Source organism: Mesocricetus auratus, unplaced genomic scaffold (genome assembly GCF_017639785.1).
Source record: "Mesocricetus auratus isolate SY011 unplaced genomic scaffold, BCM_Maur_2.0 Super-Scaffold_100003, whole genome shotgun sequence".
In the NCBI taxonomy this organism is placed as follows: domain Eukaryota; kingdom Metazoa; phylum Chordata; class Mammalia; order Rodentia; family Cricetidae; genus Mesocricetus; species Mesocricetus auratus.
In genome coordinates this window covers 65,870,625-65,889,841 of record NW_024429188.1, presented here as the reverse complement: position 1 = coordinate 65,889,841, position 19,217 = coordinate 65,870,625, and the positions used below count along the sequence as shown (strand labels likewise).

At 35.5% G+C, this 19,217-nt stretch overlaps 1 protein-coding gene across 1 annotated transcript; it reads right to left on the bottom strand.

Annotated features, from left to right (window-relative positions):
- Positions 1 to 404: 404 nt before the first annotated feature.
- LOC101823550 (vigilin-like) lies at positions 405 to 2,517 on the bottom strand. Its single transcript, XM_040743861.1, has one exon. The coding sequence runs from the start codon at positions 2,453 to 2,455 to the stop codon at positions 440 to 442; it is 2,016 nt and encodes a 671-aa protein (XP_040599795.1). The 5' UTR covers positions 2,456 to 2,517; the 3' UTR covers positions 405 to 439.
- Positions 2,518 to 19,217: the final 16,700 nt, after the last annotated feature.

Genomic DNA, 19,217 nt, shown 5'->3' with positions numbered 1-19,217 from the left:
AAAAACCAGATCACAATTATATTGTGAAGTAAACAGAGTATTGCTTAGATAAAGATGAAAATGTAGTTCACTTGTGACAGTTGCTGAGGTTCATAATAAAATTGAAAAATGTTGCAATGATACATAATGCAAGTTAGGAAGCCTGTGGTGTACATGGAATGCAAAAATACAGTATGTTTAAAACAATGGAAACTGTGTGCCATGAAAGGGGTTACAAGAACAAATCAACAGTAAAAATAAAAAACAAGTTGGTCCATATTGCATACGTGGAAGCACACCTTTCTCTCTGGGACACATTTTGGAAGCATTAAGTATATGATACAAAGGTGACAGAAATGTGACTACAATATAGTAGCTACATTAGTTAATAAATAATTTTTCATACAGCTTTCACGTCAGCAGGTTGTAACAATTTCTTTTATTTTTCTAATCATTTCTGTTATGGTCTCCAAGGATGAGCCTTAGGTGTTTGTTGTTTCAGTTTGGGGAATTCTTCAGAATCCTCATTTGGGGAATTTGGGGTGGCTTTGGCATTACGAGGAACATCTCTCTTAACAAAACACTTAGATGATTCCATGGCTATTTTATAAAGACAGTTGTTCCTAATATTATCCAGCTGAGGGTCATATTTTATGAAAGCTGAGAGGTAATACTTCTCAAGTTCGAGGATGCGGTCAATTGCTTCCTGAACATTGTCAGGGAGTCCAATCACAGTGATGTTGGGATTCCAGGATCCTTTTGGAGGTAGCCTGATGTCTACATGGAATTTATCCATGATTTTATGGATGGATTTTCCACCAAACCCAACAATACTGTCACGAACCTGGTGGTTTAGTGGGATTTCCTTAGAAACTGTTTTTTCTATTTTATGCAACATTCTCATTATTGCATCTTTAGCAGCTAAGGTGTTCTCTTTATAGCCTGTTATTGTGATTTGGTCTTGTAGCTCACGGTTTCCTTTCTTTGGAAAATGGATAGTAACATCATGCTCAGTGCAAATCTGAGCAATAAGCAAGCCCTTATGACCAGTGATCTTGGAATGGTATTTTGGATCTAGAGTAAACATTAGCTTAAAGTTTCTTAGTGCACGATCTTGCATTTTTGTTTCTAAAGCATTGATTTGCTTTTCTAATTTAATCTTGGCTTGTTCCACCTTTGCACCAAGACCCATTATGGATATAATATCAGAATTGCTTCCAGGTTGTAATACCTGAGTATGAACATCAAATTCACTCATTAGCTTCCTTATCCCACTTCCTTTGTGCCCAATGATATAAGGATGTAGATGAGAGGGCACATGGACTTCAGCAGTGACTGGAATTAGATACTCAAGAGCTTCCATGGCTGCTTTGCAATTTTCCATTTGACCTGAGACAAATATGGTTTTACATTTCCTTTGGTTACTAAAAGCAAGTTCTTTAGTGTTATTCCCCCCCTTTTCTTTCACAGTTTCCCGAACCACTGGATGTATAAACATAGTTGGCTTTTCTTTGTCTGGGAATGTGAGTTGAACTTTATAATCCTTAGCAATTTGCTGGACTCTGGAATACATTGGTCCCATGAAAAAAGTATAGAACTTCTGAGGAATAACGTATTGTGTTGTGACGTGGGAACCCAAGGGCTCAAAAATCTGTTGAATGTGTTTCTTTGCTGCTTCAACACAAGCTTTTTCTCCTTTCATTGTAACTCTGATGCTCTGTTTTCCTTCATAGGTAAAGTTAATAATTATACCAGCATAAACTTCAGTCATTTCTCGTATAAGCTGGTCTCTTCGCATGACAAAATAATGGTGAAACTTACGATTTATCAATATGCTATCTTCCACCACATACTCCAAATCTTTTACCAAAAGCTCCAGTTCTTTTTGTATTTCTTTAACATCTTCCTCTTTCCCTATGATTGTTACAAAATCCGGATTCTTATTTTTAGGGGTAGGGAAAACAGCACGTGCCCCCTGTTTTATACAGATATTGGGAAGATTGCCCCCATTTTTACTCTTGAGAAACTGGTGATATTTTGATTTGACAGGGACAGTTACAGAATAACTCTTGGCTTTCTCTTCTTCTAATAATTGCAGAAACTTTTTGTTCACCTTTTTCACATTTTCGGCAGGGCCTCTAATAATGACTCTTTGAATGCTTGATTTTTTTCTTGAAAAATAAATGTTGAATCTTCCACATTCTTCCATGATTGAATCAATCAAATGCTGTTTTGGACTGATAAGGGATTTATATAGACTAGAAGGAATAAAAAATTCCACTTCTTTGACTGCATCCTTCTGCATTGAAAGAAACCAATTTTTAGCTAATTCAAAGTTTTCTGGATTTCTGATAATTACATCATTCTGCAAATTCCAATTTGATAGAAAATTTATTTTTGAATTTAAGGGCATAGCATGATGTTCATTTTGCAAACACATGTTTGGATGCACAGTGCTAGTTTTGTTTGATGTCATTGTTGAATCTCAAGTAATTATAATCCAGATATATTGCAGAAAATCACTAGCAGCCCAATATAGAAGTCTCCTGTAGTTGCCTTTTTGCATATTATTCTAAGGGAAAAATAAACACTTTAATACTTAAGTTATTCCCAACATAATCTACAGACTTGAGACTAAAAAATGGCATTGTCATACTCCACCAACTTGGTAAAAAATACTTCCTACAGATCTAGTCTTAAGTGACTAAAAGATCGTCTCAAAACATGAAGACAGTGAGGAAAAATACCATTTTGTCTAAAGGAAAATTATCTTTTAATTATTCTGACAGTCATAAAATGACATTTAATCTCTAAAACCCTATGTTTTCATTTATTCTGCAGTGCCAACTGTTAACTGGAACTCATATCTGAAAAACATGTCATTTTCTAGTCTCCTTCTAAGTGCACAATAGAAGATGGACTGAGCCTGTAAGATCAAACCTTCATGTACTTTTCTAGTCTCTTTCTAAATGTAAAATAGAATGTTTACTGAGCTATATGATCAATCCTGCAATCAAAGGAGCTAGATTTCCCTGAACAGATGTTAAGCTGGGGGAGGCTGAATGCAATAGTAATCATGATCAAGGAAAGGGTAATTTTAATAGTAATAACCAAGTGATGATCAAGTACATCAGGATCAGGCTGGTGAGGCCCACAGGAGCAGCTGACCTAAACAAGGGCCATCACATGGACCCCAGAATGATGATTGGGGGGCCAGCATGGGACTGATCCAGACATCCTCCCACCGAACCTGGGTGACAGAAAGGAGGCCTTGGCAATCTGTGGTACCTTGGGGACTGGAGCAGTATTTATTCCTGGCATACCGAGGGATTCTGGGAGCCCATGCCACATGGGGGGATGCTCTCTCAGCCTTGACACATGGGGAAATCTCACATGGAGACCCTTGCCTTCCCTGGCGAGTGGAGGGGGGATAGAGTGGAGGTGAAGGGTTAGAAAGATTGGAGGTGAGGGAGGAGGGGAGGGAGAGGGAACTGAAAGTGACATGCGTAAAAATTTAAATAAAAATATGGAAAAAATGAGGTTGATTACCTTCTTCTATATCTTTTCCAGAGCTAATTAATTAGAATAATATTTACTAATTATCTTTTTTAATTATTAACCATTCTTCCATCCACTTTCATCACATTGATTTTTCTTTATGTTACACAGACTTTTGTGTACTTCGTTTTATACGTCACAGAACATAGCTACCACCATCTTCCACCTAACATACACCACTGCTAAACTGGCCCATCTCTGTTTTGTCCTTGATGTTTTCTATACGTTTGTACTTCTGGCCTTTAGTACATGCTGTGTTTATATCTGAATATTTTCAATGACTTCCTCCAGTTTCTTGCTCTCATCATTCAGATACCAATTCAAACGTCATCCCTGAAGAAGGCATCTCTGGTTGATTAGACTTCATAAATACTTAGCTCTCATTTCTTTGCTCTCTTACTTACCACTAATATTATTGTCTTTAAGGGACATTAAGTCTGTATCTATTTACAGTGTTCTTTCATATTTCTGTATCAAAAGCTGTCTTGTTCATTATTCCTACTAGCACTTGTACTATGTTACAACTACTGATATAATTACCATGTAAATTTTGGATAACATAAAAGACATATTACATAAAAAGATAATAAAATCATGAGAAATTACAAGATAATATATGGAATATAAAATCAGTAAAACATATTACAGTTGGAAAACAGATGAGAAAATGTTATTGCCAATTAAAGAAAAATAACTCAGATTCTCCAAATATTTAGGAAGTACAAGTGAAGATCTATAATATTACATTCTGCATAATATGAAGAAAGTAAAAATGCTTAACTATATTAAGTGCTGACTAGTGCAAGTCTTACTCTTAATTACTAGATTTTAGTCATTATCTTTGTGAAAAATTTGGAGACTACACTGCTCAGTGGTTCAACTCTTGATCAAGAATGAATAGGTGTGCGTAGGCCTGCAATTTTGATAACGTAACTCTCAGATTAAAGTGTCACATTTTAGGGTCCTTTGCAATTATATAATGAACTATCTATACACTTTCCCTTATCATTACTGTTTTTTTTTTCTTTTGCACTGAGAGCAATCAAGTACAATGCCTTGTGCCTGCCACAAAAGCACTGTATCACTTGGTCATATCCCTACCAACTACTGTTAATTGCCTAAGATAAACACATACCTCCATGTATCAACAAACATTCATCAAAATGCTAGTACTAGAATTAGTCATATTGATGAAAAACTGAATGGTGTAATTTCCATGATAAAAATACAGCAACTAGGAGAAGAGATTTACAAAAATATATAGAGTACCTATATGACCATTAGTAGAAGCTTATTTTTGATATCTTTATACTTTCACAACAGAATGCTAAATGTTATCAAAATATATTAATGTACTAGCATAAACAGTTATAAATAAATTATTGAATTTCATAAGCTTATATAATTATGTCCTCTCTATACTTAAAAGCCCATTTAACAACTAAAGGTTATACATTGTTGATATTTTCTGGAGACATCTAAACACATACATAGAAAAATACTTAATTATATATAATATTTCAGGCTTTAGGTCCTGAAAAGTAAACCAAAACTTTGCTGATCTGCAAAGTTCCTGATGCCCAATAGATAAGTAGTCCCCAGAACATGAAGCCCTAGTCCATACCTCTCTAGTTCCCCTGTCCCAGTTCTACCAAGTAAGCAGTTTCCAGGCCATCAAGATCACACCCACCCTCCCACACAACCAACTGACTCCAAATTTGCAGATTCTAGTTCAAAAAAAGAAAGGACAACACAATCCAAAATAATTCTTCAGAGAACACAAACAGGAATACTTTAGTCTGAAGAAAATGGTAAATGTATCTAAGAGATCATAGGGGAAAATGAACAATACCACTACAATTAATCAAGAAGTGTAAGAACACACCACACAATTGGCAAAATGACAGGGATGAACACATCATTCAATAACAACTGACTGGTGTCAGTTCCATGATAAAAATACAGGAACTAAGAGAGCAGATTAAAAAAATGTTCAGCATTTTTGCTCAACAACCCTTACTATCAATGATGGATACAACCTTGGGTTAAAGAAGATAAAAACCATGGAACCATGAAATTCACAGTCAAATGGATGGAATTTGAAAAAAAGGAATCCTCAGTGAGGTAAACCATATCCAAAAAAAAAAACCAAAAATGGTATGAATTCACTTATAGGCATCTATTGGCTGTGAACTAAATGGTAACTATGCTAAGGGCCACAGACCCATATAGGCTAAATAACAAGGAGGGCTTCATGGGGGAAGGAGTAATAAAACAGATTTTCCAGGTGGACTGGGCAGGGGGATGGGGCTAGAAACTGTAGGAATCAAGTTTTGTGGAGAGAAGGAGAATATGCTGTGAGAAAAGATTGGGATTTGGAAGGCATTTGGGGGTGAGGTAGAAACCTAGTGCAATGGAAACTCCATGGAATCTATGAGAGTAAGCCTTGTAATGGCTCTTAGTAATACCATCTTCTGTAACCAGGTAAGGTTTCAAGTGGAGGGATTGGGACACCAACCCTACCACAAAACCCTCTACTTAACAGTTTGACCTGCCTGCAAAGTATTCTGGGACTGGAGCCCAGCAGCATCTGCAACAAAGAGACCATAGAGACTTCATCTCGCAACTGATGGGAGCAGCACCCCACAGCCAAACATTAGTTAGAGTTCAGAAATCCTGCAGAGAAGGGGAAGGAAGGATCAGAGGAACCACAGGAGTCAGGGATACCATGAGAATAAGGCCCACAAGATCAAATGGCAGGGATTCATGGGAGCTTGCAGAGACTAGGAAGCCTGTAGAGGTATGATCTAGATGCTTTACATGTATGTTATGATTGCACAGCTTTGTGTTCTTGTGGGACTCCTAACCATGGCAGTGGGAGCTGTCTCTGATTCTTTTGCCTGATTATTTGATTCTCTTCCTCCTACTGGATCACATTGTCTGGCATTGATGCGATGATATGTGCCTAGTCTTATGTAGCATATTATGCCGTGTTTGGTTGATGTCTTTGGGAGGCCTGCTTCTTCCCAAGGGGAGACAGACAGGGTAGATCTGTGTGAGAGAAGAGGGGTTGGAGAATGGGTAAATGGGAGGCGAAAATTCAGTCAGGACGTAATATATGAGAGAAGAATTTAAACAAAGAAAAAAGATGAGAGGTAAGAAAGTAAGTTTTGAGGTAAGTCACCTAGGAGACAAGCAGATATGATTCATCTAGCATATGATAAAATATACTTCAAATGAAAAGTAACCAGAAGAGAAAGGTCACTTCATACCCAAAAAAGGAACACTTCACCAAGAAGATACAATAATTCTCAGCATACACAAACCAAACAAGGTGCATTCAATTTCATAAAAAACACACTATTAAATGTAAATCACAGCCTAACTCCAATAAAGCGATAGTGTATAACTTTATTAACCATATGACTAAACTAAATAAAGAAACATGAAGTTAAATGGCACAATAAACCAAATGAATGTAACAGATATCTAAGAAAAAACCCACCCAAACAATAAATAATACATATCAGTCTGTGGAACATCCTTTCGAATAAATTACACAGTAGATCAAACAAAGTCTCAAAAATACAGGAAAATTTGAATAACATCTTACTTTCTATCTGGTTACTGTGGAATAAAGGTGGGTATCAAGAGCAATAGAAACTACAGAAATCATGTTTCATAGAGATGAAACAATTGGGTCATAATTTGCAAACTATTCAATCATAATTTGCTTAAGGGAGAAAGAAATAATGAAATTAAAATGTTCATACTTAAATAAAAATTAAAAACAGCATAAAGAATTCTGTGAAACACAATGAAGGTAGTCCTAAGAGAAAAGTCAGAAGAACATTTGAAGCATCTTAAATTGATATCTGAATTATACATACAATAACTGTGGAAAACCAGGAAAAAAATCATAGTCCAAAAACAGGAGATAAGATATTATCAAAATCAGATTTGAAATTAATGAAATAGGTATAAATAAAACCACAAAGAATCAGTAAATGTAGTTGATTTTTTTGAAAAATAAAGAATGTCCAAGTAACTTTTCTATTGTGTTAAAACACCATGAGAAAATGAAACTTGAAGAGGAAGGGGTTAGTTTCATCTGAAAATACTTACCTCACACTTAGCACTAAGTGAAGCCAGTGTAGGAAGTCAAGGACAGAACCAGGAGTCTCAGAAATTGATGCATAAGCCAAGAAAGAACACTAATTACTGGTTTTCTACTCATGGCTACCTACACCTTTCTTACAAAACGCAGGACCAATTGAACAACTTCCAACAGTAAGCTTGGGCCCTCCCTAGGCTTCAGTTCAATTTCATGGAATCATTTTTTTCTGTTTTGTATTAACTTTCCTCTTCTCATTTATATCTAGGTTTGTGAGTTGAAAAACAACTCAATAGGCACAGTTGAGTTGACTTGAAAACTTGATACAAAACATCAATATTAATAATTAAATGATATTCTGACATTTGGAAATTAGTATCAATATTGCAAAAAAAAATGGATAAAAAGTCAGTCTTTGAAAAGTCAAAAACTTTAAGATTCCAGCCTCTTTAAAATATCCAAAATTCATCTGAAACCCTCAAATATCTCAAACACCCTAATGTATATCTAAAACTACAAAATATCTCTAAAACACCCAAATCTGCCATGCTCAAAAGAATCTTTTCTCTCTTTTCCTTAGTAAATCGACAATTTCTGTGAAGGAAAATATCAATTAATTGAAGATACTGGAATTTTGAAAGGAGATTTGGTTTAGAGTACATGCTGAGCAGGGGAGAGGAGAGAGGGGATTTTCATATGGAAAATTCTGCTCCGCTGATTTTATTCTCTGTGCAGATAGGAGATCATGGGATAGCAGAAGGGGCCATGAGGATAAAATCGATGCAGAGCTGTATACTCAAAAACAGCAACATAAAACATTTTTCAAAAGCAGGATATACATTTACCACAATATTCATGTTATGGGCCACACCATATATTTAAAGAGATGGGCATTTTATATATAATAGTTCTCTGTTCACAGTGAAATTAAGTAAGAAAGCAACAGTAAGATACTCAGGAAAATAAATACTAAGATACTGGGTAATCTGATTTGAAATAAATATTAGATATAAGAAGTTAATAAGGGCTTCCACCCACACTCAGGGCAGAGGGCAGAGGTGAGCTCTGGGTCCCCAACTTAGACACAAATTTCTCCTGCTTGCCCTCTCTCGGATTCTCTGACTTGGGGACTGCAGCCAGGTGGACTTGCCCCCAGACAGACGAACAAGCAACCAGGAGCCGGCACACAGAGCTGGTACACTACTGCCCACACTCAGGGAAGAGGGCAGAGGAGAGGAAGGGGCTCTTTCTACACTCACTGGAAGAAGTGATGGGAAAGAGGCAATATAAGAACACACTCAGCAACGGAAAAACAAATATAATAACACCAGAGTCTAGAGATATTATACCAGCAAGACCTGACCACCCCAGTGCAGATGAAGGGAATGACCTTAAAAACACCGTCATAAAAGTAATAGAAGCCCTCAAAGAAGATATCAGAAAAAAAAAACCCTTAACAAAATGGAAAGAAAAACAAAACAATAAATCCAACAAATACAAGAAATGGAGGAAAACATGAAGCAAAAATTACAAGAAACAATTCAAACAGTACAAGGGTTGAGACCTAACATGGAGACAATTAAAAAAACACAGTCTGAAGGAAAACTGGAAATAGAAAAACTGGGGAAATGGTCCGGTACTACAGATGCAAGCATAACCAACAGAATACAAGAGATGGAAGACACAATCTCAGGTGTTGAAGACACACTAAGGGAAATAGATTCATTGACTGAAGAAACTCTTAAATCCAACAAATCCTTAACACAAAACATCCAGGAAATATGGAACACCTTGAAAAGACCAAACCTAAGCATAATAGGTATAGAAGAATGTGAAGGAACCCAACTCAAAGGGGCATAAAAATATTCAACAAAATCATAGAAGAAATCTTTCCCAATCTAAAGAAAGGCATGCCAAGGAAGGTACAAGAAGCATATATCTTATCAGACCACCATGCTTTAAAGTTAGAATTAAACAACACAAATTGCAAAAACCATACAAACTCATGGAAATTGAATAATGCACAATTGCACTAACCCTGGGTCACAGCAGAAATAAAAAAAGAAATTAAAGACTTATTAAAATTCGATGAGAATGAAGACACAGCATACCCAAATTTATGGGACACTTTGAAAACAGTGCTAAGAGGAAAGTCCATAGCACTAAGTGCCCACATGAAGAAACTGGAGAATAGTCACACCAGAGAATTAACAGCACAACTGAAAGCTCTAGCACAAAAAGAAGCAAACTGGACCAGGAGGAGTAGATGCCAGGAAATAATCAAATTGAGGGCTGCACTCAATAAAGTAGAAACTAGTAAAACAATACAAAGAATCAATGTAACGAAGAGTTGGTCCTTTGAGAAAATCAAAAAGATAGACAAACTTTTATCTAAACTCACCAAAGGGCAGAGTGTGAACATGCAAATTAACAAAATCAGAAATGAAAAGGAGGGAATGAAAACAGGCTCTGAGGAATTCCAGAGACTCATCAGGTCATACTTTGAAAACCTGCACTCCACACAATTCGAAAATTTAAAGAAAATAGACAACTTTCTGGATAAGTATCACCTGCCAAAATTAAATAAAAAACAGATAAGCAAGTTAAATAGACCTATATCCCCTATGGAAATAGAAACAGTCACCAAAATCTTCCAACCAAATAAAGCCCAGGGCCAGATGGCCTCAGTGCAGAATTCTACCAGAAATTCAAAGATCAGCTTATACCAATTCTCCTCAAAGTATGACATGCAATAGAAGCAGAAGGGTCATTGCCAATTTTTTGAGGCTTCAATAACCTTGATACCCAAGCCACACAAAGACACAACTAAGAAAGAGAACTTCAGACCAATATCCCCCATGAACATTGATGCAAAAATACTCAATAAAATACTGGCAAATCAGATCCAAGAACACATCAGAAAACTCATCCACCATGATCAAGTAGGTTTCATTCCAGGGATGCAGGGATGGCTCAAATTACAAAAATCCATCAATGTAATCTACCATATAAACAAGTTGAGAAACAAAAATCACATGATCATCTCACAAGATGCTGAAAAAGCCTTTGACAAAATCCAACACCCCTTATTTATAAAGGTCTTGGAGAGATCAGGGATAACAGTAACATATCTATACATAATAAAAGCTATATACAGAAAACCAATAGCCAACATCAAACTAAATGTACAGAAACCCAAAGAAATTCCTCTAAATTCAGGAACAAGACAAGGCTGCCCACTCTGCAATATAGTACTTGAAGTTCTAGCCAGAGCAATAAGACAACAAAAGGAGATCAAGGGAATACAAATTGGAAACGAAAAGGTCAAACTTCCACTATTTGCAGATGATATGATAGTTTACATAAGTGACCTGAAAAACTCTACCAGGGATAAATACCTTCAGCAAATTGGCAGGATACAAGATCAACCCAAGAAAATCAGTAGCCCTACTATATACAGATGATAAAAGGGCTGAACAAGAAATCAGAGAAACATCACTCTTTACAATTGCCACAAACACCATAAAATACCTTGGGGTAACCATAATCAAACAAGTGAAAGACCTGTACCGCAAGAACTTTGAGTCTTTAAAGAAAACACCAGAAAATGGAAAGAACTCCTATGCTCTTGGATAGGTATGATGAGCATAGTAAATATGGCAATCTTATCAAAAGCAGTCTACAGATTCAATGTAATCCTTATCAAAATACCAATACAATTTTTCATAGATGTCGAAAGGACAATCCTCAAATGTATATGAAACAAAAGACCTAGAATAGCCAACACAAACCTGTAAAATAAAGGAAATTCAGGAGGCATCACCATACCTGACTTCAAGCTCTATTATACAGCTGTAGTTCTGAAAACAGCTTGGTGTTGACACAAAAATAGACAGCTAGACCAATGGAATCGAATTGAACAACATGATATCGACCCACACACCTTTGAACACCTGATCTTTGACAAAGCTATAACTATACAATGGGAAAGGATCTTCATCCTATGGTGCTGAATTAACTGGATGCTGGCATGTAAAAGACAGAAAATAGATCCATATCTATCACCATGTTCAAAACATAAGTCCAAATGAATCAAAGACCTCAACATCAACCCAGCCTCTTAGAAGAGAAAGTGGGAAGTACCATTTAACAAATTGGTACAGGAGACCGCTTCCTGAACATAACACCAGTAGCACAGACACTGAGATTGACAATTAATAAATGGGACCTCCTGAAACTGAGAAGTTTCTGCAAGGCAAAGGAACAGTCAACAAGACAAAACGACAGCCCACACAATGGGAAGATATTCACTAACCGCACATCTGACAGAGGGGCTGATCTCCAAAATTTACAAAGAACTCAAGAAGCAAATGTCCAAAACACCAAAGGATCTGAATAAAAAGTGGGGTACAGAACTAAATAGAGGAGTCTAAAATGGACAAGAGACACTTGAGAAAGTGCTCAAAATCCTTAGCCACTAGGGAAATGCAAATCAAAACAACTCTAAAATAACATCTCTCTCCCATCAGAATGGCTAAAATCAAAAACACTAATGACAGTTTATGCTGGAGAGGATGTAGAGAAAGGGGAACATTCCTCTACTGCTGGTGGGATTGCCAACTCGTACAGCCACTTTAGAGATCTGGATGGAGATTCCATAGGAAAATGGAAATCAATCTACCGCAAGATCTGGCAATTCCACTCTTAGGCATATACCCAAAATTATACTCATACAACAAGGACATCTGCTCAACTATGTTCATAGCAGCATTATTTGCAATAGCCAGAACCTGGAAACAACCTAGATGCCCCTCAACTGAAGAGTGGGTAGAGAAAATTTGTACATTTACACAATGGAGTACTACTCAGCAGAAACAAAAATTGAATCTTGAAATTTGCAGGCAAATGGATGGCACTAGAAGAAAACTGTCCTGAGTGAGGTAACTCAGTCACAAAAAGACAAACATGCTATGTAGTCACTCATATATGGATTCTAGACATGAAGCAGTGGATTGACAGCCTACATTGGCACTGCCAGAGGGTCTTGGAAGCAGGGAGTACCCTAAGAGAGATATGCATGGTAACCTGGAGAGGGGTTATGGGACTAGATCTCATAATTGGATTGGGATCAGGGAGAGGGAGGAAAGGGGTTAAGGAGATGGGAGAAAGAAAAGGGGGAAAAGAAGAGGAGAGAGGAGGACATGAGAGGAGGATAAGGGTGAGCAGGAAGGTTGAGCCAGGCTAAGAACAAAGGAGAGAAGAATGAGATATAACATAATAGAGAGAGCCATTACAAGTTGGAGGAGAGATCTGGCACTAGTGAGATCTTCACAGATCTACAATAATGACACAAACTAGCATTAAGGCTACCTTAAATGCCCTCCCCTGATAATGAGATTGATGACTGTCTTATATGCCATCCTAGACCCCTCATCCTGTGGCTGATAGAAGCAGAGGCAGACACCCACAGCTAAAAACAGACCTGAACTCCTAAACCCTGTGGCAAAGAGTACTGATGAGCAAAGGAATCAAGACCAGGCTGCTGAAACCCACAGAGGCAGCTGACCTAAACAAGGAGAAATGCATGGACCTCAGACTGATGCCTGAGAGGCCAGCATGGGACAGATTCAGACACCCCTCCCAAAACCTGGGTGTCACAGAAGAGTCCTCAGCAATATATTGGACCTTGGATAGTAGATCAGTATTTATTCCTGGCCTACAAATAGACTCTGGGAGCCCATTCCACATGGAGAGATGCTCTCTCAGCCTGAACACATTGGGGACAACATAGGCCCTGCCTGGGATGATATGACAGACTTTGAAAATTCCTCATGGAATCCCTTACCATCCCTGTGGAGTGGGAGGGATGGAGTTGGGTGGGGGATTGAGAGGATTGGGGGACCGGGGGAGGATGGGAGGGAGAGGGAACTGAGAGCAACATGTGTAAAAATGTAAATAAAAAAGAAATTGAAAAAATTATTTAACATTATATTTTAAAAGATAATGCATGTCAAAAAAAAGAATTCAATAATATTAGCCTTTTAGGTCATGACAAAACACCCAAGAAGGATACATATTAAATATCATCTCCTTTACTTATTAGGCAGCAAAACAACTACTTAGCTAGGTGAAGCTCATAGTTATATTATCCAGAAGAGAGGCACAATTTTCTAGTAATATATATAATTTCTGAGGCTTGATCCTTAGCAACACATATATATATTAACTAACCATACACTGAAGCATAATTTTTCTGTGAAAAATATTTGAGAAACAACTTGGGCATTTACTGTTCATATAAGTAATATGTGTATGAACAGAATGAGAAAAGGCTGCCTCAAGTGCTATACTGTTCCTAACAAGATATTCTGTTTCAAAGAGTAAGTATTTTGCAATTATGAAAATGGTTGATTATAAATATAATATGGTTATGTAAAAGTGCAGATTTATAATTATATTTTAAAATATTACCATGTTATAACTTTTAAAATTTCATAGTTATGTTTTAAAACCTTACCATCTTTGAACCACTCAACCAGAAATTATCAAAGTTTTTCTCAATATTCCTTCATGAAGAAATGTTTTTAGCATTAAAATACAAAAAATGTATTTAAATGATGTTTTATGTTTCTTTCTACCTTTCCTCTTCTTCTAGCCCCGTTTGCTAGACTTCTCCGTTGATAGAATTATGAAAGCATAATCTTACCTTTCAAGCTTTAAAAAAAATCGGAGAAGGCAGCTTCATGGGATTGCTGATTTGTCTCAATATGAAGTGAAAAACTGAAAATAAAAATAGTAATTTTCTGTTACCTGAAACTTAGAATGTTATTATAGTTCTATATTAAAATGCTATTAAATATCAAGCAAATGAAATTAACAGAAGTGTGTGTAAGTGTGTATGTATACAACATACACACATGGCATACATATGTGTATATATATACATAATGAGACTTTGGGGTAGAGAAAGGCTTCTATCCCAAATAAATTTGGAAATATTCATCAAATTTAGATCAAAACTGTATCCACACAATCCTATTACAATAAAAACATTGCCTCTTATTTTGGTATGCTCGAAATAAATGAGGCACATGTGACAAACAGGATTCCTAGATACTCCCAAAAAGTAAAATGTTACATAATGCTATAGAGTAGTAACTAATGCCAACTTCTTTCTAGGTGTAACCTATTGCATTGTAAAATTAATGGCTTATTTATTTTCAAGTTTATCACCATTTTCAAAAACTCATTTGTCTTTAATCTCTATAGCTGAAAGGATAACTGAACATTTCTTTTTTTCAATAATTTCCTTACACATTAATAATGAAGTATATGTATATACAAGTTTCCTAAAACTATTGGCAGATATTTCAAAATCCTTCTATATAACAAGAAAAGGTTATATTAAAAAGTTAAATATCAATTGGGGGTTTATATTGACTTTACATAAATGTTGGTATATCCAAAGGTATATGGCCCATAAAATGAATCTGAAATTTCAAAAAAATGTATTGCTGTTTATAAAAACCAAAGACTCCACTTACTGTGGGAGTGTGTGTGTGTGTGTGTGTGTGTGTGTGTGTGTGTGTGTGAGTATGTGTGTGTGTGTTGGATATATGAATCTTTTCCATGAAAACGATTAATTGAATTATCTAGTAGGTTCAGGTCTTTTCTAAAGTACTTCCATAGTTCTTTCCTTGCAGTCTTCATATATACACATTAAATATTTACATGGCTATATCTTTACGTTTGTATTTGTATATTAATATAATGTAATTTATTTTTTAGCATTTTATAGTCATCTGTCTAGCTCTATTCTATCACCAACATTTTATAAGCCATCTTTGTCTTTTGGGCTTTTAATTACTATTTATTATTTAGCCAAAACAAATTCTTAATATTCTATTATTAATTGATTAGATTTCGTATTATCTGAATCATAGCTACTGCTCAAATTTTGGAAAAATTCCTCTAAACATACTTACATATGGGTTTCCAGGATAATTCATATTGAATTTCAATGAGCTTTGTGATATGATAAAAAAAATGTAAGCAGATGTTGACTATGCTCATGTGATATTACTTCATGCTAGATGTTAAATATAACCTATTCCAAATATATATGGAAACTGCACAAATGTATGTAAATATTAATACTTAAAATGCTTACATATAGAAAAAATTTGAATGATAATTTAAATTGTATGCTTATATAGTAAAAATAATGGGAATAATGATATTGCTATAACTATAACAATATTAGTATCATTAGGATAGAGGTAAAAATGTAAATATTGATCAAGTATACATTATAATTACCAGAACAAAAAATTAGAATATGAAGACTAGATAAGTGCATCTGGAACATGTATTAAAATTAAGAATGAACGAGCTCTTGGACCCCAGACTGACAGCGGGGAGGCTAACATGGCACTGATCTGGACACCCCCAAATGTGAGTGTCAGTGAGAAGGCCTGGGCAACCTATGGGGCCTTGAGCAGTGGATCAGTGTCTATCCCTGGAATACAAACAGTCATTGTGTGCCCATAGCACAAAGAGGGATACTCTCTCAGCCTGGACTCTTGGGGGAATGCCTGGACCCTACCCGGAGTGAAATGACAGACTCTATATATCCCCTATGTGGAAGGAATTGGCAATAGGGTGGGAGGCTGGGGGGGGAAGGGGAGTGCGGGAGGAGGGGGAGGGAGAGGGAACTGGGATTGACATGTAAAACAAGCTATTTAAAATTAAAATAAAAAATTATATTAAAAAATTAAGAATGAAAACAAATATTCTGTCTATTAGGAGTAAGTTCTGAGACAGATTTGATATGATTTTTTTCATTTTCTAACAAAGGGTTTCTATAACAATTTTGAATTTTGAAATAGTAGGTTCTCATCTTGAAAAAACTAACTAGACAAGTATTCTGAGTATTTGCAGAGTTCTAAGTACAGAAATATAAAAGTGCTACATACCAAGACATAGATTTAAAAAATAAATAGAAAAAAGGACAAACATTATTGGATGAAATACATACAGAATAAATCATCAAAATAATAGCATTTAATACATCTTAATAAACATTAAAAAGATAAGTAGAAATATATCATAGAAATTAGACTATTCAAACCAAAAAGGCAGACAAGTAAAAGAGAAATTCCCCAACTGATGATATAAATGAAGCAACATCATGTAATATACCATAATAATGAGAAATAAAGAAAGCATGTCACATATTCTAATAAGACAGTCAAAGCTTGTATTTGGCTCTTAGATGGAGCTTCACCATCCTGGATGAGAAAGGTTCATTTAAAACTATATATGTATCTTTATAAACAAAGTTATGTAATGGTTTTTTGACTAGTTAATAGTCTGATTCCTTGTGGCTTTTTCACATGTTCTTATTGCTACCTTACCTATCACCTTCTTCTGAATTTATCTCTTTTTGCCTTCCATAAAGGAGCTTTGCCTTTTCCAATTTCCACCAACAAAATCCCCAAAACCAGTCACAAGAATCCCCCTTTGAGTTGTTGAGAGGTAGTGTTCAAGAGACTCCTAAACATGCAATTTATTCATGTTTCCCATGCTTAGCCCACAGAGGTAGAAGGTTAAGTCACTATTGCTGTAGATACCAGGCACTTCAGTGACAAAGTTCAGAGGCTTCTGAGCTAAAACTGACCTGAAAGACCCCTCCCTGTGTACTAGGTTTCATGGTAACAAAAGGTGCATTGCAAAATTCCAAAGAAGAAAGGCAACCAATAGTTTGCTACCTATGAACAACATCAAAAAAATACCATGGAACAATAACCCTAAAAGTACAATAGTGGCACATATACCTCGGAGGTAACCAACAGCTCTATAATTGAACTTAAGAGTCACTTAACACCAGGGATACCATTCCTGATAATGGAAACCTAGACCACTACTCATTGATAATGAAGTCTTGTTTATTAGAGGCGCATCTATGTCTTCCAGTTTACTAACCCATTATAATTCCTCACTTTATAAACATTTGTAGTTATATTGCCAGATAAGCATAGTCTTCACCCATTATCAAGGAAACTTCTCTTTGTAACAGGGTACATTACATAACAGCACAAATAATTAGAGAGTTACACAGCCGAGTCCGAATAGATACATCTATAAAACACTCCTTAATGTAAGGCTCAGGGACGATTGCTAAGAGGGATTAGACAATTTTTTTAAGAGACAGAAGGTCAGAGAGTTTCCTGTGAGAAAGAATATACAGCTAATATCAGCAGTTACACTCATCAAATGTTACCAACATGAATTCCTAAAGTGAGACAAAAAAGGACAGCAATATTGGCCATGCCAACATAGATGGAGGAATTCTACAAGGCCTCAACCCTACATAAAAATCTATTGGCAACTGAGGAAAGCTGGGAATAAGAGAGTAGGCTTTCCCCAGGAAAGAGCACATCAATTGGTTTTCCAGTACCAAAGAATCATCTCTGAAAATGTACATACATATAGCATTATACAGACTAATAGGTTACATTTAGGAATATATATATATGCAAATACATATATACATGTAATAGCTATTAATGAAAAGAAGAGAGGCCATGAATTTCAAGGACAGTGGGAAGGAGTGTAAGAAAGGGTAGAAAAGGAAGGAAAGAGAAGGGAGAGATGGTATAACCTCAGAAAAAGGAATAGTCAATGTTCAAGGGAAATTGAGAAATACAAAGAATAATCTGGAAAAATGCAAATTATATTACCTGTTAAACAATGAAACATGTGCCTGACATTAAGTGTTATATATATGAATGCTGACAGGAAAACCCAAAATCATGAGGAATTTGATTATATAGTCAGAAACCTGCAAAATATGATATATACAGTATGTTTATCTTTTATTAAAATTGAAGCTATACCTGACTTATAAAATTGTAAGCAAAAGAACATGAAAGGTATGGTAGTAAATATCATGTTATATAATAAAAACTAATAATTTCAATGTTTTCTATATAGAATTATTAAATACATATGAAATATGTATAAAAATAAACCATTAGATACTAGACCATTAGAAACCAACACAATGATTTTCATAACTGAAAATATGGCAAATATAAAATATGAATACAACCAAGTCAATGTATAAACATAATCTAAGACCAAAGAAAACGTTTCTCCCATAAAATTTAAAAATAAAGGAAAAATTAAAGATCCATAATCTTAGTTGGCATTGAAATTCTCATCATAAGAAGGTATCTAATAAAAATTGGAAATTTAAGAGATTCTTAATTATAAAAGAAAATCAAGATGGACAAAGTTACCAGTGCCAGTATGTGCTTTGAGAAGACTATAAGCCTTAACATGAACAGAAAAAAAAGTTCAAATCTGGTTATGAAATATATTATGATGAAATTATAAGGAAAAAATAATTCAGAAAGAGCAAGACTACATGCATTGACAAGTAGACATGAAAGACTTGAAGTTTATTATATATTATATATATTAGAACATTTAAAGGGTAAAGGAAAGGTTACTTTTTACTAAAAATCTACTGAAGATTAATACACATCTTACCTGAAAGGGT

Excerpts from the sequence above, each read along its gene's own strand:
- LOC101823550 (XM_040743861.1), bottom strand. The coding sequence starts at position 2,455 with ATGACATCAAACAAAACTAGCACTGTGCATCCAAACATGTGTTTGCAA.